This window comes from Coloeus monedula (genome assembly GCF_965178545.1).
Source record: "Coloeus monedula genome assembly, chromosome: 1".
Classification (NCBI taxonomy): Eukaryota; Metazoa; Chordata; class Aves; order Passeriformes; family Corvidae; genus Coloeus; species Coloeus monedula.
This window is the reverse complement of record NC_138781.1, coordinates 21,227,489-21,246,144: the sequence shown is the minus strand read 5'-3', so window position 1 is coordinate 21,246,144 and position 18,656 is coordinate 21,227,489. Positions and strand designations below refer to the sequence as shown.

At 37.0% G+C, this 18,656-nt stretch overlaps 1 protein-coding gene across 1 annotated transcript in view; it reads right to left on the bottom strand.

The window, feature by feature from the left end:
• Nucleotides 1-18,656, bottom strand: part of ITGA8 (integrin subunit alpha 8) — a gene marked incomplete at both ends in the record, with an annotated part of 110,210 nt that overhangs the window by 88,852 nt on the left and 2,702 nt on the right. The window contains 7 exons of the mRNA XM_082278149.1: nt 964-1,007; nt 2,433-2,477; nt 3,644-3,769; nt 4,730-4,775; nt 5,716-5,777; nt 7,219-7,342; nt 9,886-9,986. Of these exons, the coding sequence (XP_082134275.1) occupies nt 964-1,007; nt 2,433-2,477; nt 3,644-3,769; nt 4,730-4,775; nt 5,716-5,777; nt 7,219-7,342; nt 9,886-9,986 (548 nt within the window). The remainder of the gene's footprint in view (nt 1-963; nt 1,008-2,432; nt 2,478-3,643; nt 3,770-4,729; nt 4,776-5,715; nt 5,778-7,218; nt 7,343-9,885; nt 9,987-18,656) is intronic.

Below are 18,656 nucleotides of genomic sequence, written 5' to 3'. Positions count from 1 at the left end.
TAACAGAACAATAAGGAAAGTTTCAAGCACACACGCAGATGCTACAGCATGACATCACTGCAAAAGAATGGTCCACACACTGAAAGATGGTCTAAGTGGCCATGAAAAAAACAATTATTTTTCCGTCTCACCACAGTTTTCCTGTATGATCTTGAACAAATTGCTAAGATTTCATGACTCTCAGGTTCCCCATAAAAAAATAAAGAAAAGTATTTCCCTTCCTTGCTGGACACTGAACAGCAGCAAATCACAGACTATCAGCTAATCAGTGACTAGGCATGAAAACATGAACTTAAAACATAAAGCAGTATATACATACATATATATATATATACATACACACCTTTTTCCTAAAAAATTTTAAAAATGAGTTCCAGAGACACAAGGAATTTGGGGTCCACAAAACTAGTGAATGCGTCTGTGGCTGGGATCTCTTTTCCCAGTCAGGTTAGTTGTGGAATGTTTTTCCTACAAATTATAAGCTGTATCCACAAATGTATATTGTTTTCTCCCTCACTTCTAACTGCATATCATGGCTCTTTACATCTGGATTTCAGTGTACACACTTACAGCACTGAAAGTAAACACTGGGTATGAATAATCTGAACTTGGACTCCTCTGCACCATGGACACAGCACTGCACAAAAATATGCTAACCTATGAGTGAGCTTAGGTCTGATAACACGGTGGGTACAGGGATACTAGGCAGACTCAGAGCATGTAATTGTAATCGTGACTGCCTATTGAAAACAGATGTCAGAAGGGACTAAGGGCTTACTATTCAAAACCCAAACCAGTAAGGCATTTCAACCCACCCAGATAGCCTGAGGGTGAAAGTCAGTGGCAGTTTTCTCTGATTTGAAAGTTCTGTATGAAAGAGACAAAAAATATAATGCAGCATTTAACCTTACAAATAGCTTAATGGAGTTCTCATTATAAAAATTATAAAATGAAGGTACATACATAGCCGAAGTTCTGTGCTCCCCTTGGGACTCCAGCAACCAGCTCTGAAAGGATAAATGATCAACAGTTAACTGGCTTTGCAATCTGAGTGGTGCATGCAACATGTATGCCCTGCCACTTAAACCTTGATATATATATGTCAAAGCCCTTAGGATTTTGATTTGTCATCTGTATCAGAAAGACCTGTAAATCACTTCAAGCCATTATTTCATAAGGCTATAGCATTCATTCAGTGCATTTACCTGCACAAAATGTTACACTCTGACTTTTGAATACATCCATCCATGGATCTCTTTCTGTTTAGCATTGCTTAGCATAGCACAGTATAATAAAGTTCTTGGTACAATTCAGCTTGCTACCTGACAGCTGTGGATTGATGGAGCCAGAATTAGTTATGGCATCGCATACTAGAGCACAGAAGCTAAACAGAACTGTTCTTACAAATACTTCTTTTCTTTGTGCCTTCCAACAATTTGTCTCATCCATTATTTCACTTGATGCCATGTAAATCCTTGACAAGTTCTGCACAGTCTGCATTACAAGAAAATTTCTGTGAGTGGTGTTGGAGGGATCCACTGAGTAAGAACACCAAACATTAGACCTAGCTGCCTTCTAGGAGTAATTTTGCCCAATGGTGAAATCTTAAACAACTAGTAGAACAAATGAGTAAAAAAAAAAAAGAAGGAAAAAGCTAAGTCCCAGCCTGCAGTCTTACGGTCTAAACTTTCCCTCATTAGGATATCCACATCAGTAGACAGCAGCAGGAACTTCAGATAACAGAGCACCTCAGCCACCTGCTTGTAGTGACCTAGCCTTCCTCTGTTCCTCACTGGGATCATATATTCCCCTCTGATTGAATGTGTTTGGTCAAGAGGAAATGGAAGTACTAATGAAGGCCTGAACATGACACAGGATGAATCTCAATTCAGCTAACTATGCAATATTTTTGTGCCAGTCATTCACATGACATACTGATTCAAAGATCACTCATTATAAAACCTTGAGTATGCACTAAAAAAGAAGCAAAAAATATAGCCTTCCCATAACGGCTGTACCTCTTTTTACACATCACAGTGTTTGGCTCAAAACTGTGTGGTTTTTTATTTATTTTTTGAACTCTTCATAATGCAGGACAGGCAACTTTAACTTCAGAGGGATTAAGCAGCAGCAGTTCTGGAGAACTGGGTTTACTTGTGGAAATGTACTATGTCTCTATTGGCTTTGTGAGTCTGGACCACAGAGCTGTTCAGCCCCTCAAGAAAGCCATCCCTTAAGGAATTCCAACTTTTGTGTTTAATTCTGTTATGTTACACTGTCTAAGGAAATAATTGAGAATACTGAGTATAGATAGCTTAAGTCTCACCAGTGTTTCAAATGTATAATAGGTATGTTCCTGTGCAGAGACCCAAAATGAAGAATTTAGTAAGTGCACGGCCATATGGTTTTCATTCAAGTACATAGGTTCTTACCTTGTTCAGAATCCCCAGTAAATTCCCCAGCAGTCACTGAGTATCCTGTTTAAACAATTAATTACAGATTAAAACAAACAAACCAAACAAACAACAATAAAACTTGATAAACAATTTCTTTCAAAAAATATGCAAGAACCATCAGATTTGTCTTTTCAATGGATTCTCTGAATGCAAGTTTTCTAACATTGGTATGCTAAAACTGTGTGGAAAAAGGAAAATTGTTTATCACATTATTATGACTAAATTAATGGTAGGTCTGAATGTATAAGAAATTGATCCTTCCTCTCCAAAAATGAGCTTCTAAATCATTAATACTTACTAATTTATCTGAAAAAACCAGCAGGTACTATGGTGTTTTGCCCTAATAGTTATGAATACAATTTAGATCTTCATTATTGTACTGTAATGTGTGTGTCCTGGTTGAGCTTTATATGGAAAACAGATTTCTAAAGATGCAGTAAAGCACCTCTTGGAGCTTTAGTAAACCTGTGAGATAGCTACTATTGCAACAGTAAAAAAGACTTTTGGATTGTGTCAGGGACTTTAATTTCAGATCTATGGACAACAGTGCAAGGACATGTCTTAGCTTTCAAACTCCACTGAATCTTTTCTGTAACTATGTGAAGAAAAACCTGCCTTACATGCAGAGACATGAGTATCATGAAAATTCTTAGAGATCTGTACTAATTAAAAGTAGATAAGGAGCCTTTTTTCTATTAATTACATAATATCTTCAAATTGACTTTTGTTATTGCTTACTTCAATTGTATCTTTTAAATATCAGTGAGAATAAATTGGGTATTTGTGTAGTACTGTACAAATCACCACAGAACTGAATTTGAATTTATCTAATAAAAACTGAAATTGTCTTTTAATTACATTAAGTTCAATCCATCATCTTGCAATGAAAAAATCCATAAATGGGAAAATTTTGTACTTCTGCTTTAACTATTTAAAATCAAATAATAAGAACCCTAACAAGCCATTTAAGATCTCAACCTTCAAACCCTATTGCTGCACATCATTTCAAGAATGTTAATAATCTCACTGAAGTAACCAGCAAACTACCGATTTGCTGTTGTGCTTAAGGCAAAACATGTTCAAATCCTCTCACAATTGGGACAATAGTAATGTAGGGCTTGTTTTCATGTTTATATAAGACTCATGCTTTTAGAACATATTGTTAACTCATATAGAATTCAGCTTACCCATGTAATTGTCATCATATGAGGGTGGTGCCACTCCTGTTTGCTTCTCTCGTGCCAGTTTCCTCAGAATATCCTTGAAGGAATAATTTGCAATGATGTCCGCAATACTTGCAGTGATTACCTGACCTGGATTCAAACAGCTTCATAAATGAAAGGCACCTAAAAGAGGGCCAGATTCTATAAACAGGGCTAGCAGAACACCAAAACAGAGCAGAAAGGACGCTAACACAGCACAGATGCAAAGAGTAGATAACTTCTCTCAAGCTTTCTCCATTACTACCCTGAAAGTCTCAAGAGTACACATAAATCAATACAACAAGGCACTGAATCTCTATCGAACCATTACCAAAACATCTCCAGACCCATTTCAATGTGCTAATTCAAACTAAAGTCACTGCACCGTATAAATGTAGTAGATCAATTAAAACAATTTCTCAATGGAGAATTCAAAGCTGTGAATTCGCTACAATCACAGTCAATTAGACCTTCTCCTTTAAAAGCAATGAAAAAACACACATCAAAGAGGCTGACAGTGGGCAAGCTGGTAGGCAGAGGCTGGGAATCAGCTCTATAATACATGTAAGAACAAGTTAAAACAAAAATAACCTCTTAACCCTTTACTGAAACCACTTCAGGGTTTATCTGTGTGAGAAACTACATCTTGGAACCTACAGTGATGCCACAAATGAACTTAAAATACATGCAGATAGCTATAAAAGTTGGTGTTCAGAAACAAACAGTAACAAAAACTTTTAAAACTGTACATTTGCTGTACAAATATTAGCAATTTTTAAACCTGCAGTATTTCTACGGAAAAATTCAACTTATTAATTAAATGACAAATATACAAAATGCCAACATAAAAACAGTTATTTGTATTTGTTTAACTTCCTAGACAACCTACATCCTGGATTTTCACAGCTTATTTTTATGCTCAGTTGCTTGTTAAGCAATTATTTTGATTTACATTTGTTGAAAATAAGATCAGACACTTGTTATCTTAAACTGACAAAACAGTGGAAATCTAGAACAGTGATACTTTCTGCTTCACTTCTTAGATCCAGTTAACCAGCCAGATGAACATACCTTGCCAATAAAAACTACCAGGCCCGCCTACTATCAGGTCTCCATTCTACAAAAAGCAGAATTAAATAAAATTACACAGGAAAAGAAGACAACAAAATTCAGCATGCATGGGAAAAAACAATGTAAATGACCAAAATAATATCAGAATCATGATAATGGAGAATAGCCATGTTCAAGGAAAGGATGTAGGTGCGTGGATGTTCAGGAAAATGGACAGTTAAAAGAAGTTGAAATCACCCTAAATATCTTCACTTGAATGAAAGCCATTTATTTTGCCTCTAACCTAACACTTCAAAAATTGCCGCTTATTCGTAACAAAACAAAGTTAACAGAAAAGAGGGTGCTCACATTCAACGAAACAATAGTAATGTTTTATAGAGAATTATCTAATGCAGCTGCAGAATGCTCAAAACAATGGCAATGGTCAAAGTTACCTGAGGTCCTGGTGCTGTAAAAACGGCACAGATAATAACAACCGTGCAAAGTTTATCCTTTGTCCTGTAACATTGTTTCTGGACCCTCTTGGCATTTAAGAAAATCTAGTCCTTTGTGTTAAGTACTTTCACCCCCACACAACAATGGTTTTACCCAATGACTAGTCCGCCACCAAAAGTACCCTTATAAAGGCTATTTTAACTTTTTAAAACTAGTTGGTACCTGCCCCACTGCTTCCTGAAAGTCAAGTAAAGCATTTTAAGTGGGACAGAATAAGATAGAAGCACACAGAAGTTTTTGCCTAATTATCTGTTAAGATAGACTGAGTCAGATTGGAATGCTGCAAAGAGATGAACAGGTGCTGATTGAGTATTTTTTTTTATTAATGAAAGTTTGAAGCTTGAAAAGGAGGAAAGAACTTCCAACAACTTCAAAAAACTTTCCGCACGCAACAGCATGGGGATAAACTCATGATCACAGAGACAGCACTTGAACCATGGGGATATATCACAATGAAATTCGGTCCAAATACTTCAGAAGCAGAATCTCACCTTGTAAAAATCTAAGCTGAAACCTGCTTGACAAAAGCCTTGTCCTTCAGGATCTGCATTGCCTGCAATTATGAAGGTAAAAGCATTTTATTGATTTCACAGTGCATATGGAAGATAACACAGACACCCCTGGAGCTATAAGGCTATGAAAAGCAAAACTGCCAATATATGTGAAAATATGTATTCTTTTTTAGAAGAAGAAGAGCAAATCAAAACATTCTACAGGACCCTGAACATGCAGTCCCTTGTGAAGATTTTGAAAAATAGGACCTCCTACTTGGGACTTTCTCCTCTTACTGCCAAGAAAGGACCCTTGAAACAACTATCAGGGATTCAGTTTTAATTTAGCTGGAGATAAAAAAGCAAAAAACTCAACAAGACTGTAGAATGCTCACCACAGTCTGATCTGTTATAAATACAAAAATAAGTGTTTACTTAAGCATTCTCAAAAAATGTTGACACAGTGGAAAGGTCAGGATGGGTACAGGGAAAAACAACCTTCCTGTTTCTGACTACTTTTATTTCTATTCTCCAAATCCTTATATAATTGTGCAAAGTGTGTTGGGCATGCATCTTATGGCAATTCTATGTGTGCCAGAGAGCCAGAAGACTGCAGGATTAGGAAACTGACAGTAGGAATGGCCACTTGAACTCTCTTTTCAAATGATGTAAGCCTTTGCCCAGAGAGACATCAGTAAGTAAATAAAACAGATCTTAAGGTCACCATTTCTTACAGATTCAGCTTCTTTCTGTACCTGTCCATGCAGGGACAAGGATGAGGCTTTAAAAGGAAGACACAACACAACTGCATTTAGAGCCCTACTACAACAGGCATAGAATGCTGAGCAAGATGAATGCCCGATAATAATCTAATCTGTGGTATTTTCTGCAGACCTCTAGGCAGCTGAACCTGGTTCTAAATATACATGTGGTTTATCTCTATTCCCCAAGAAGCAAGGCCCTGAGGTCGCTACTACACCTTCAGAACAGCACAGAGAAGAGTGTGGAACAGCAGCGCTAATGTGCACGGCTTTCTTCTGGGCTGAAAGTTCTTCACAAATGAGCTCTTGGGGATGATGCTGGCATGAGTGGTGATACAGGCTTGTGTGTTTCTATGCAGGGTCTGACCTTCAAATTGTGATCTTGTGATGAGACATTTATACTCGGTGTAAGTACAAATAATTGGTTTAATATGCCATCTGGTTCTTATCTAGATCTGTTTGCTACATATTAAAGCCATAAAAATTGAACCAATTATAGCTCATTACTATAACTGCACACACTTAATTTACTTAGTTTCTCCTCCTTCAATTAATTATACAATAAAGCATCCAATTGCAGGCATATAGTTTAATATTGATTTTTCTTTACACCCTCATTCAATGCCATAATGTATAGTATCCTTCATTCAGCCAAAACGAAATTGTGTGAAGATTGAAAGAATGAAAACATTGAGTGCAAAATCGATTCCTTCAACACAGAACTGTTCATATTAATACTCACTGTTGCGACAAGGTGAATATTCAGCATAGGCACTGAAGTTCTGAATTGCTACATAGCAGGTGCCAACAGGGTCCTTCTCAGGGCTGTCTTTAAGGGTTCTCCAATGATACAAAGGAGCACAAGCCTATAGAAACAGAAACACAAAACAGAAAACACACATACCTTTCACACACTCTTGCATCTAGCAAATGTCATTTTTAATAGACTGTGTTCAAGGATTCTCGGGTGTTGTATCATTCATATAGCAATGATCACAAGATACTGACAGAAGAAAATACAGGACCACTGCTTTATCTAATTTCATTATAACCTGAAAAGCACACTGATGTTTCACTTATAGCCCCTTGGCAGCTGGTATCTGTCAGGGACTACAAGTCATATTTAAGCAATGTTACAAATACCCTCTAAGTTTGCTTCACAAGTAATATGTTTGCTCTATTACTGCTCATTGCACAGGAGCTGATCCTGTAATTTAAGATGCATATCACATATATGTAGCTGAAGGCAGTCCCGGTTCTGTCCTGGTATGTCTTAAGATAATAGATGTAGTAGCAGAACTAACTCCACATAGCAGGACATTTGTCAGGATGTTGTATCATATTGTCAATCACAATCATCAGAGTGTCTGCCTTCTTATAACCCCCTGCTTCAAATATTCCTAGATAGGATACAGTTATAATGCATTCGACAGTCTGAGTGAATAGCTTTCTGCTAAGGAAGTTTTGGCTAGATATTTAATCTTCTATGTAATGGCAGTAGTGTTACAAACACGACAGTGTAAAGATAAAAGATACACAACTTGTGTAGAGAGAAACATTATCTTTTTTTAAGGTAATCCAGATAATTAGAAAAATAAGAACGATAAACTGTCAGGTCTGCAAGTCATTCCTCACAGTTTGCCTGAAAATCTTCATCGCCTGGGAGGGTGAAGACACCACCTCTCCCTGAAACCTTGCCTCTGTAAGATACAAATAAATCCTTCATTCACGTCCTATCTTGTCCTACTTTTTCAATGACAAACCTGTCTACCTCTGGCAAGGTGTTGCTGTTATTTACAATATTGTATCAGCTTCCATTCTGCAATCAGTACCAGCTCTATGAACCACAGTGCTACTCACCGCTTACCACAAAGGTCAGAGCTTCTGGAGCGATGGCTTAAAGAACAGGGACTCTTCACAGGCCCCTGCCTAGAAAACTGCATACTAAAACAGAGAGCAAAACCAGAGTGCAGCAAAGAGGAGCATGTGTCCTGTGGGGGTGATTTTAGGTATATCTGATACATCTGACATCAAGCCAAATGGATTGAAACAAGAACTCAATATAATCATAAGCACTGACTTAACGAAGTTTACTATTACATTCGTAGCTTAAAAACCAAGTTCCTGACAGTTTGATGACATTTTCTTTCTCTCCCCTTTCAGCCTACAAAGCTTAACATATAAAGTCTTCCAGCTTTGCTGTCCAAATTTTTGCCTGAAAAGTGTTGACTCTATCTCAGTTTCAGATTCTGAGAATAGTTACCCCAAATAAAGAAAAGTTTGGTCAGTATGGACACAGCACACCTGTTGGAGAGTAGATCTGTTGGAGATCTCGTTTTTTTTAAGATTTAAGATTAAGATTTAACAAATAGTGGTAAAGAAGTACTTTATTTAAATTTGCGAATTATTTAGTAGAGAGAATGAAAAATGTTCACCTATTTTTAGAATTTTTATGTTTACTTAACTCTGTAAAAGAATAGGGAGATGTTTATTCACTACCTGTTTCATTTCAAAATCCTTCTGTAGGTTAACCACAAGGGTTACAATATAAAGGAATGCATTTCCTTTCAATACTTCCTCCCTTATGACTACTTTTTAAGTAATAATTGGAAGTTTTAATCAAATTCCAAGGTAAATTTTTGTTTTGTAATTGTAAAAACTAATAAAGATAATGAACAAACCAATTATTCTTATCACAATTACTTCAGTGCTGTTTTTAATGTAAACCTTAATGCAAATAGAAATATAAAATCTCTGTGTAAAAGCAGCATCACCAGCACTTTACCACCTGCCCACTGCTGGAGGCCTCTATCAATACAGGTAAAATGTTCAGTGAAACTGGAAAGCACATATTGCATTTTGACAGCCATCTTTATTTGGAGCTTTTTTATCAGCTGTTTTTATCAGCTTTTTTTTTGCAGCTGTTTTACCATGACTATGACACAGCTGCTCAAAACAATGTAAATGTGACAAAAGAGGCAAGTGTTTTCCTAACTGAACATCAACAGAGGTTCTTGGTTTTCATAACATTTCACTACATTCTGTATTTAATATTCCACATGTTAAATACATATCTTCATAATACAAAATACTTTAGAGCACAGAGCTATCAGTTCCTGTATATCTCTGAAATATGTCCATTATCTGTTAAAAAAATATCATGATTCACTTTCACAACAATATGATGTTCTGCTGTTTTCACATGGCAGTGGGATCATCTTCACTTGATCAGTTCAACCTGATTTTATAGGCTGCTTTCATTTTTTGAATTATATATATCATGTGTTTTATAATTCATGCAATAATCAGAGAGTTATTTCCATAATGTACACATAGACAGCTATTAAATATATACATTTGAGAAAAATAAACATTTTCTCCAAATGAATATCAAATGCATAAGACTTACCACAACTTTTTCTTTATGAGCTTTGACTGTTGCCCCAAACCACTGATTTGTCTTAAACTCAATAGGTTCCCTGGTGCCATTGACTTTAATTTTCCTGTTGTCTGACAAAGAAAGAAGCAGTATGTTGACAGCTTATTTTTAACAGTATTACCCTGTGAGCTATACAAGTGAAGAGATAAATGGATATATTACATTGAACCCACTTGTCATCATCCAACCCGTTTAACAGGCAATGGGCTTTCTGGTGTCAATTAACCTTTTCACTGGTCAGTAGAAACCAGCTTAAATTCACACATTAAAATTCAAAATAATTACACTTAAACTTTAGGAAAAAAAATACACTCGGCTGGAATAAGAAATGCTGTGTTTCCCCCTGCCAAAAAAAGAGAAAAGTTTACTTGGAATTTATGATGAAGAATGAACAAGAATCTACAAAAATAGGTGAAAAGCCCTAAAAAGTTTTCTCAGATGTGGTAGAAACTTTCCATGTAAAAAGCATGTTCCATGATTAGTTTTTGTCAAACAAATGACATTTCTCAGCATGCTTATTCAAGGAGCAACACTACAGATAGCAAAGGACTTAGTTTTTAACAGAATTACATGTGTACACACTGTCACAAGGGACAGCTTCTTAATGTTGCTTTATATACACTCTTGCAGATGTCAGCAGAAGAGAAGCCATCCGGGCAAAGATTCAGGCCAATTACAATGCATTTCAGGTTTTAATAAAAAGCAGACATGCCCTCCTTTCACCCTCTGTTCTCTGAAGTAAACTGATTTCCCATATGTTCATGAGCTATGCTCTTCCCTTACCAGTCATTCCTAATGAACTTTTCAATTTATACATAAGCAAGGCATTACTCCTTCTCCCTTGTATCGGCATTCCCTTATGTTTGTTTCTGGTTCCTATCAGGAGGGATTTCTGAAGAATCAACCCTTTTTAGTCACTCTAAGTGAAAATAAAACCATATACTGTTTACCTTGGAATGTTAAAAAAAAAAGTAGCGTCAGACTATATTCTGTGGATTTACATACATTTTTAAATACCTGAGAAAAAATACAGTCAACATTTTAAAAAGTTATCACTACTTGGGATTTGCCCAGCAGGAATACAAGAGATACCTGAACGTTTTCTAGGATGTTAGCTCACCACCGAATTCAGCTTATGGTAACCTCATAAATGTTGTAAACCAAATTAGAAAGAAAAATGCATCATACCTGGAGAACAAGGGTACTATATCTCTGTATTTTTTCCTAATAAACATGAGGGAAAATTGAATGAGAACTAATCTTTTAAAGTTTGAAAGTCTCTGAGGAAACATCTTCCTTCATACAAGTATTTGCTTCTGTGCTGTGCCAATTACAGAAGCTACTATTGAAGTCCATGCTTACGGAGATAAATTTCAGGAATATTTAGCTCTTAAAAATTCAGGAAGTATAATTTAAAATTACTCTAAAAATAATAATTTTAAAAACATATTTTATTGAAGTTAGGCCTAAACTTGTGTGGATGTGAGAGACAACGTATTTGACACAGAGCATCGTAGGAGCTGCCAGCTTCTACCTAGTTGTTGGCAACACTACTTTCAATTATTTTTTCCAGTGAAGCCAGACCCTTTCAGACTTTAAAGGTTTCTTTTTTTAATGCTCCAGCAGATCTGAACATGATCAATGTCCACAGATGGGATCTTGATAGAAACAAAGCTTTTGAAGCTTGAAAATCAGCCACAGCCAGCTTACAGCAGCCAATGCTAGCCTGGCTCTGAGGATACTTGTGACCAGTATTCTAACTTAAAAGGAGCTTACATTTTCAATCAAAACAACATACTTGTCTACTGGCAAAGCATACCAACATTTGAAAAGAAGTTAAATTTTAAAACTTGGACAACCATTTGAAGGATTTATAAAACCACAGCTGAATTTACCAGTAAATCTGCAAGAACTGTACACACACACACACAGAATCCCACCCCATTTAGTGGCATATGGCATAGTAGGAATCCTTCATCATGTGGCATGGGATTTTCATTATAAAATAATTTGAAAAATATTACAGACACGCAAATTAACAAATAGCTTTTTCCCCAGATAAATCTCTTTTGATAGAAATTTTCTCATCACTTTTGTTCAGCATCCTTGTTAGACCTACGGAGTCATATTCCCAGTTTCTGAGGTTGTGCCTTAAAATACAGTTTAGTCTTTTGGATGTGACAACTGATCAGTATTTCAGAATGCTATAAAACAGCTACTGCTTCCCATGTAACTTTGGCAAAATAAAGCTCCATGTGCAACTAACTTGTCTGAATAGACACAAGGTGTCATTACTGTACCCTGCTGCAATTGCCCACTTCTGAGCTAGTCATCCACTTACATCTGAGAACATGATATAAGCCTGTTCTTCTCCTCCTAAAGCAAAACTCTGAGAAGGTCAGAAGAATCATGGCCTAAAGGTACCTTTTTTTAACTAACTGTAGATAGCCATGGATGACCAGCTTAGATTAGACTCAGATAAAAGCTATTAATTTACCCAGATAAATTCCAATTCAATTAAAAAAAAAAAATCTGTATGTTCCTCAAAACAGCATTATCTAAGCATTTCAAAAAGTAGCATGCCTGTATCCTGATAACACCATTACATGACAGGGAAATATCTCTCTTTGTGCTATTTATGGGCATCTGAGGCCCACAGGCTAAGTCTATACTTACCCACAGCCATATTTTTGTGAGCAGTGAAAACCTGGTGTGAATTTTTGCATTCAAATACCATCTTCTCTTCTGGAGGAGAATGCCTGGCCCCTTCTAGGAAGGAGTCCAGGCTATCTTGTATCATGTTATGTGACACTAGTGCAAGGATAGCAAGAGTACAAGGCAGCAGCTGGCCTGGGCACACAACGCCTGAGCCTGTCCACAGAGAGGTTCAAGGAGTGCCTGAGTACCAGCTGGATTGCTTCAGAGCCAGCCCAGGAGCTGTTCCAGATGGTCAACAGTCTGGATGACTCGCAAATTTGGCTTGAGATGCAGCTCCAGAGTCACTCATAATTGTACTGCCTAAGACTGTATTGCAGACTAAGGCCCAGACAATCAGGAGTATGCAAAGAACAGAGATTTATAAATATAAATTTAGGTATGAGGACATCCTTAAATTGCATTTCAGCAAACCCAAAGCACCTCATTTTCTACTGCAGGAGTCATGACTCCTGTACATGTACTGCCCCACAATCCATCTTCAGAAGCAGCTCTGGAGATACAGAAATATGGTTATTAAAACTATCATTCCTTCACCCAGTTTTTTAGTTGAGGTGCCTAGGGGCTACCAAAGGCAAAAAAAAGCCCCTTACATTGTCAAAACAGCAGCTGGACAAGTAGAAAAATTTGAGTTCAGACAGCAAAAAGCAAAGCTATGTTCAGAGCAATAGTGCAGATTCCCTTGTAGGAATTAAAGCCTGAATCTAGAGCAAGTGCAAATCCATAATTTACACATTAGGATAAATTTGGTGCTTTCTATGGGAACAGGTCTCCTCTGAGTCACTGTCAGCACATTATAAATAGTTTAATAGGCACGAATAAAACATTTCCCTTACCAGTATTTCTTTTTTGTATTAATCAATATCTGCATAAGAGATGTATGGGCAAACACTGGTAGCGACTTACTGTGATTCTTTCAGCTCTTGGAAACTGCAAGTAAAAAATGCATCATCTTTTATAATTTGAAAATACTCAAATGAACAAAAGTAAATCAAGGTGGTGATCACTCAAAGGTTGGACTCCATTATCTTAGAGGTCTTTCCCAACCTAAGTGATTCTGTGATTCCGTGATAATACTGTAATCAAACTTAACACAGGAAAACAATGCTTCTAATCAAAGTAAAATGTCTGTCTATGTAATACACCTGCAGCTCTTTCAGATAAGTTTTCACCATTCTGGAATTTTGAAAAGTATTATGTCTAAATGCTCTGTGTGTATTTCCCTGTATGTACTGGATGAACACAGATGTCCATTAACCAGGCATCTGCAGCAGGTTCTGTTACACTCTGCCCTCAGATCTGTGCCTACATCCATGATGGGAAATTCCTTTCAAACACCAGTTTTGATATATCTGTGTATGTATGTACCTATGCATATTTTTCATCATATAAAAAATATAGGTAAAATAAAATGCAATACATGGATTTCATATATTTGTACATCATTATATATACACAAAGTAGAGGTGAATAATCACCTAAATCTATCCTATTTGTATAAAATGTGAACACAAACACATAAAACAAACAAATATTTCCATAAATTTATTCAGGTAAAGGAAAGTGAATATCCCTGACATGGAGACAACACTTGGAATGTTATGTACAGTTTTGAGACATCAGTACTTGAAGGTGTTTGGACCAAAGAAGAGAAAAAACAAATATCTATTTGTGCTTCATATGCTGTTCAACAGGTAGAAATAAGAGAGTGCCAAACTCCCATTTGACACACACAGCAAAAGGAAAAGGGGCAACAAAACGCAAGTTGCAGCAACGGAATTTCTGAATAAATCTTAAGAGATTCCCCAGAGAGACTATGGATCTCCAGTCTGGGGTGAAGCTGGCTACAAAAGGCCCCAGGCAACCGCAGTTAACTTTGAAATCAGCTCCGCTGCATCATTAGTGTTCTGGCTTACAGAAAGGAAGAGGGAGAGGAAGGGTTTGTACTGGCATACTTGCTCCCATATTCTAGAAGTGAGGGAAACGAGGCAATCCTGACAATCCTACCACCGTATCACTACCCTAAGAGTCCAATGATACCACCCATTACAAAACAAAGGTAACTCAGTAACTTTGACAGGGTCATTGATATTTGACCCTCACCAGGGAGACAGAATTCAAATGCAAAGTTAAACACTAGGTATGAACTAAGCCACAATTGCTTTTAATTAAAGCTGGGGGAAAAAAGGGACTTCATAGTGTTGAGAAACAGTAAGGATATGCAAAATGCTGTCACAATGAGAAGAGCTGCTTCTATATTTAGATTTATCTGGTTCTGCAACCACCTATTTTATTTCTGTTTTTTACTGCAACTTAGCTGCTATTCATATGAGTCATTTTAATTTAATAGATCATATCTAGAGAGCTTTATTTGGACTTTCATTCCATGAATCAAAAAAAAAAAAACAAACTGAAATCATCAAACTCAGTAGGATTTTTTCCCTAAATAAAATCTGATCAAAAACAAATTAAGCCCTCAGGGCTTGAACCAACATAGCTAAGAGTACTTTTTCCTTTCTTTAGATAAGGCTGAGACTTACAAAAGAAACTCATGAGGGTCTATTATAAATCAGAATGCTACAAGTGAATCATGATGTTCCAGATAAGGTCTCACTGGCATAGTGGACTAAAAAGTGTCCACATTTAAAAGTACAACAAAGTTCTCTCTCAGCAATTTCTCTTGAGATGCAAATTCTGTTTTATAACAGGATTCTAAGTTTTCCCCAGAATCTTACTATCTCAACAGCTAATGATTTTTTCATGTAACTAAAGCTCTTGAGTCCCACAATACATCTTTTCCTTATAGAGTACCTGGGTTCTGCTACAATCAGCTCAACTGCTGGCCAGATTAGCTCATGTTTTTTATCAACTGCACGCTTGGTCAGAACTGATTTATATCCCCCTTCCCTGCTCCTCTTCAGAGGCTGTTCAGATTTTTTCCAGCTAGTTTAGAAAAATATAACCTATTTTAGTAAAACTGGTAAAGTTAACTGATAGCAAAGAAAACACCCCAGTGTGTTCTGGAAACTTAAGGGAAGTGGTATCTAAAATTCTGCCTTCAGAACCTAATTTAAAATATAAGAACTTGATGCAGTCTATCAAGTATTACAACTAAAAGTGACCTTTATAGTAAGTTTCCAAAATCCGAACTATCAGCTTTTTACCAGATTTCAAATGCAACAGTGCACTTTAGGGGGTATTTAAGTCTGCTTCTGGCTGCAAAATGCTTTGAACGATTCAGAAGTTTCCTAGTTCATCAAGAGAGGAGAAAGTTTTCTTGATATTGCTCTCCTGCTACCTCTCCTGGCAGCTGAATGAAAGAGCACACAGCTGAAACAAGGACCTGGTAACTTTACCTCAGTGTTAAGGCAGAAATAGTCATTGTAAACCCATTTCATACAGAAGAAACTGAAGTTAGCTTTGTGTAGGTAAGAAGGAAAGACAGACCACAAGCCTTTAATATGATGCCAATGCTTGTTTCCCTGTCCTCTCATTGAGTTTCAGAGTATCAGAGCCTTAACTGCAATGCAACCGGACAACTTCACAAAGTAGGGAAACAAGGGAGAAGAGTTACTGCCCTTCAATCTATATTTCCTGGAGTAAGGGGATACTAAAAGCCTTTCCATTATACTTTATCTCAGTTCCATGCTGCAGTGGAGCAGGTCAAAGGCACCCATTGTGCTTTCAAGGGCAGTGCTTTGAGCTTCTTCCCAGAGCCTTGACCCTGGCACACAGATTTAGGGAGCTTTAAAGAAGTGCAAACATGGGACTGCAGAGTCAGTGCTGTATCAACGGCAGGAAACACAGAGAGCTCCTGCTAAAGCCCCTTCTTGGCTGCAGGCCATTTCACTGGCCAACCCATATGGGAACATCCAGTTACATGACTTGCTTATGGATGGGTCAGCTCTAATCCTACATGACAAAATTTCACCCTCCTTCCCTCCTTTGCTCCTCTGCTGCTTGTCAGGAATGCTTTTTCATCAGCAGGATTAATTATTGATGCAAGTAAATAATCTCATTGCTTTGGAAACCTCTGGGTTAGCCACTATGAAGAACAGAGATAGGTGGCCTGAGAAATTAGTAACCATCTGGGACAACTACCTCTAGAGCAATTTCAGCTGGGTGATGTGGCTTTTAGGAATGGGCTTCAGATACTCCTGCACCTCTACTAACTCCAGTTAAGCCATCTTCTCAGCAGGGTAGTGTAGTCCACATACAGTTCCACAATGATACAGGTTATGCAGCTGCTCACAGCACTCAGACCATCTTGAGCATCCTAACACATGCACAGTGCCACAGAGATGATTTCAGCAGATGTCTTGTTTTTGAGTATCACTGCTAGTAGTAAGCAGCTCAGTCTGTGTTTGACAGGTTGAACATGGCACTCAGAAGTAGTCATGCATTTTTTAAAGGTTTTTTGTATCATTCATTGGGAATACAGCATCTACTCCCTCACCTGATCTTAGTCTCTGAGGAAAAATTAAAAGAGTAAGGGGGCTTCATAAACCAGACTTTTCTTTTGTCATTTAAAGCTTACATGATCCAAAACCCAAAGTTTAATACTGAGTGCCACAGTCTGTGTGGTAACAGGGAGGTTAGCTGCACCTTGCCAGTGACTGTGGGTGCATCCCCTGCAGTGTCATATCCCTGATCCACTGGGGAACACTGCAGTTGTCTCCTACCAGTGTCAGGATGTCAGATTCAGTTAGGCCTGGCACTCGTGTTCTTCCTTCGGGACTCTATGGCTCAGGATATAGAATGACTTTTTTTTACGTAACACTTCAGTTATTTTAAAAATAAAAATATATTACTCACATAACTAAATAAATAAATCCCTTCAACCAAACAGCCTTAACAGAAACAAAAATCATTCTATCTCAGCACTGAACATCATAAAATTAACTTAAGCAAGACTAAGTTTTTAACTAAGGTGTCTGTCACTTACTTGGTTCCCTCGTATCCACACCATGATATTTGAAAACATTCAGAATCTTGACTAAAGTCATAACAGAATGCTAGTCAGTGTCCACACTATTTTCATTTAGTAGGACCAAGATAGTAACAGTGTTAATACAAATAACATGAAAGCCTTTGCAAACAAAGAACCTCTCTTGAAATTAGGTGTGCTATTCTTGTGGAAAGAGAGAAATAATCTGTGCAGTTACATATGAATCTTACCAATTAGATGTCCACTTAAGTTACTTGTTTGTGGCAGTAAAACTCCAAATATCATCCAAGTACACTCACTGTATGTTCTCTCCTCAAGGGCAAAACATAACTTGCACTGAATGCAACATACCTGAGCTTCATCTGTGCATTCAGTCCTCAGAAACAGAAGACATGAGCCCTCCTGCTCATATGTAATTTAAGCCACTGTCTTTCAACCTGTTGGATTTGTTAATCTCTTGAATTTTTATGTAATAGTGAAAATTTTAGTTTCTGTGACCTGAAGCAATTTCACATATTGAACTTCAGATATAGTATATATGAATCTGCTTTACTTTAACAATTCATTAGAATTTAGAAGTCCTCCCCACTGACCTTCTGAGGCTGAAAAATGCAGATTTAGAAAATTCTTTATCTACTTGTTGGTTCACACTGCCTTTTAAGTGCTACATTATAATCTCCCTTTCTTTTCAGTTCCACTCAGTTTTTACTTCTGAACTTAATTAAGAATGCTACAAATTATTCAGTAGTTTTGTTTCTTTTATTATGCTTTGCTTAGCTAATCGAAATGAAAGAGATATTATTTAGTTAGAGCTAAGAAGAAAGTATTGAAAAATGGAAGCTTTGTATAAAAATGCATCAAAATGAAATCTTTCAGCTCTGAAGCAGCCTCTGTAGTTCTTCTGTTTTGTTTCAGAAAACATTCCCAAAGCTCTACAAGACTTTTAAAGATCTCCTATGAGGCATGAAGCATTAATCTTTAAAATTAAAGCTGCTACAACTGAACTTTTAGTCTTCTAACAACTTTTGAGTGTTTCTGTTTTGGAAAAAAGAATAATCTTGTGGTTAAGGCACTGGAA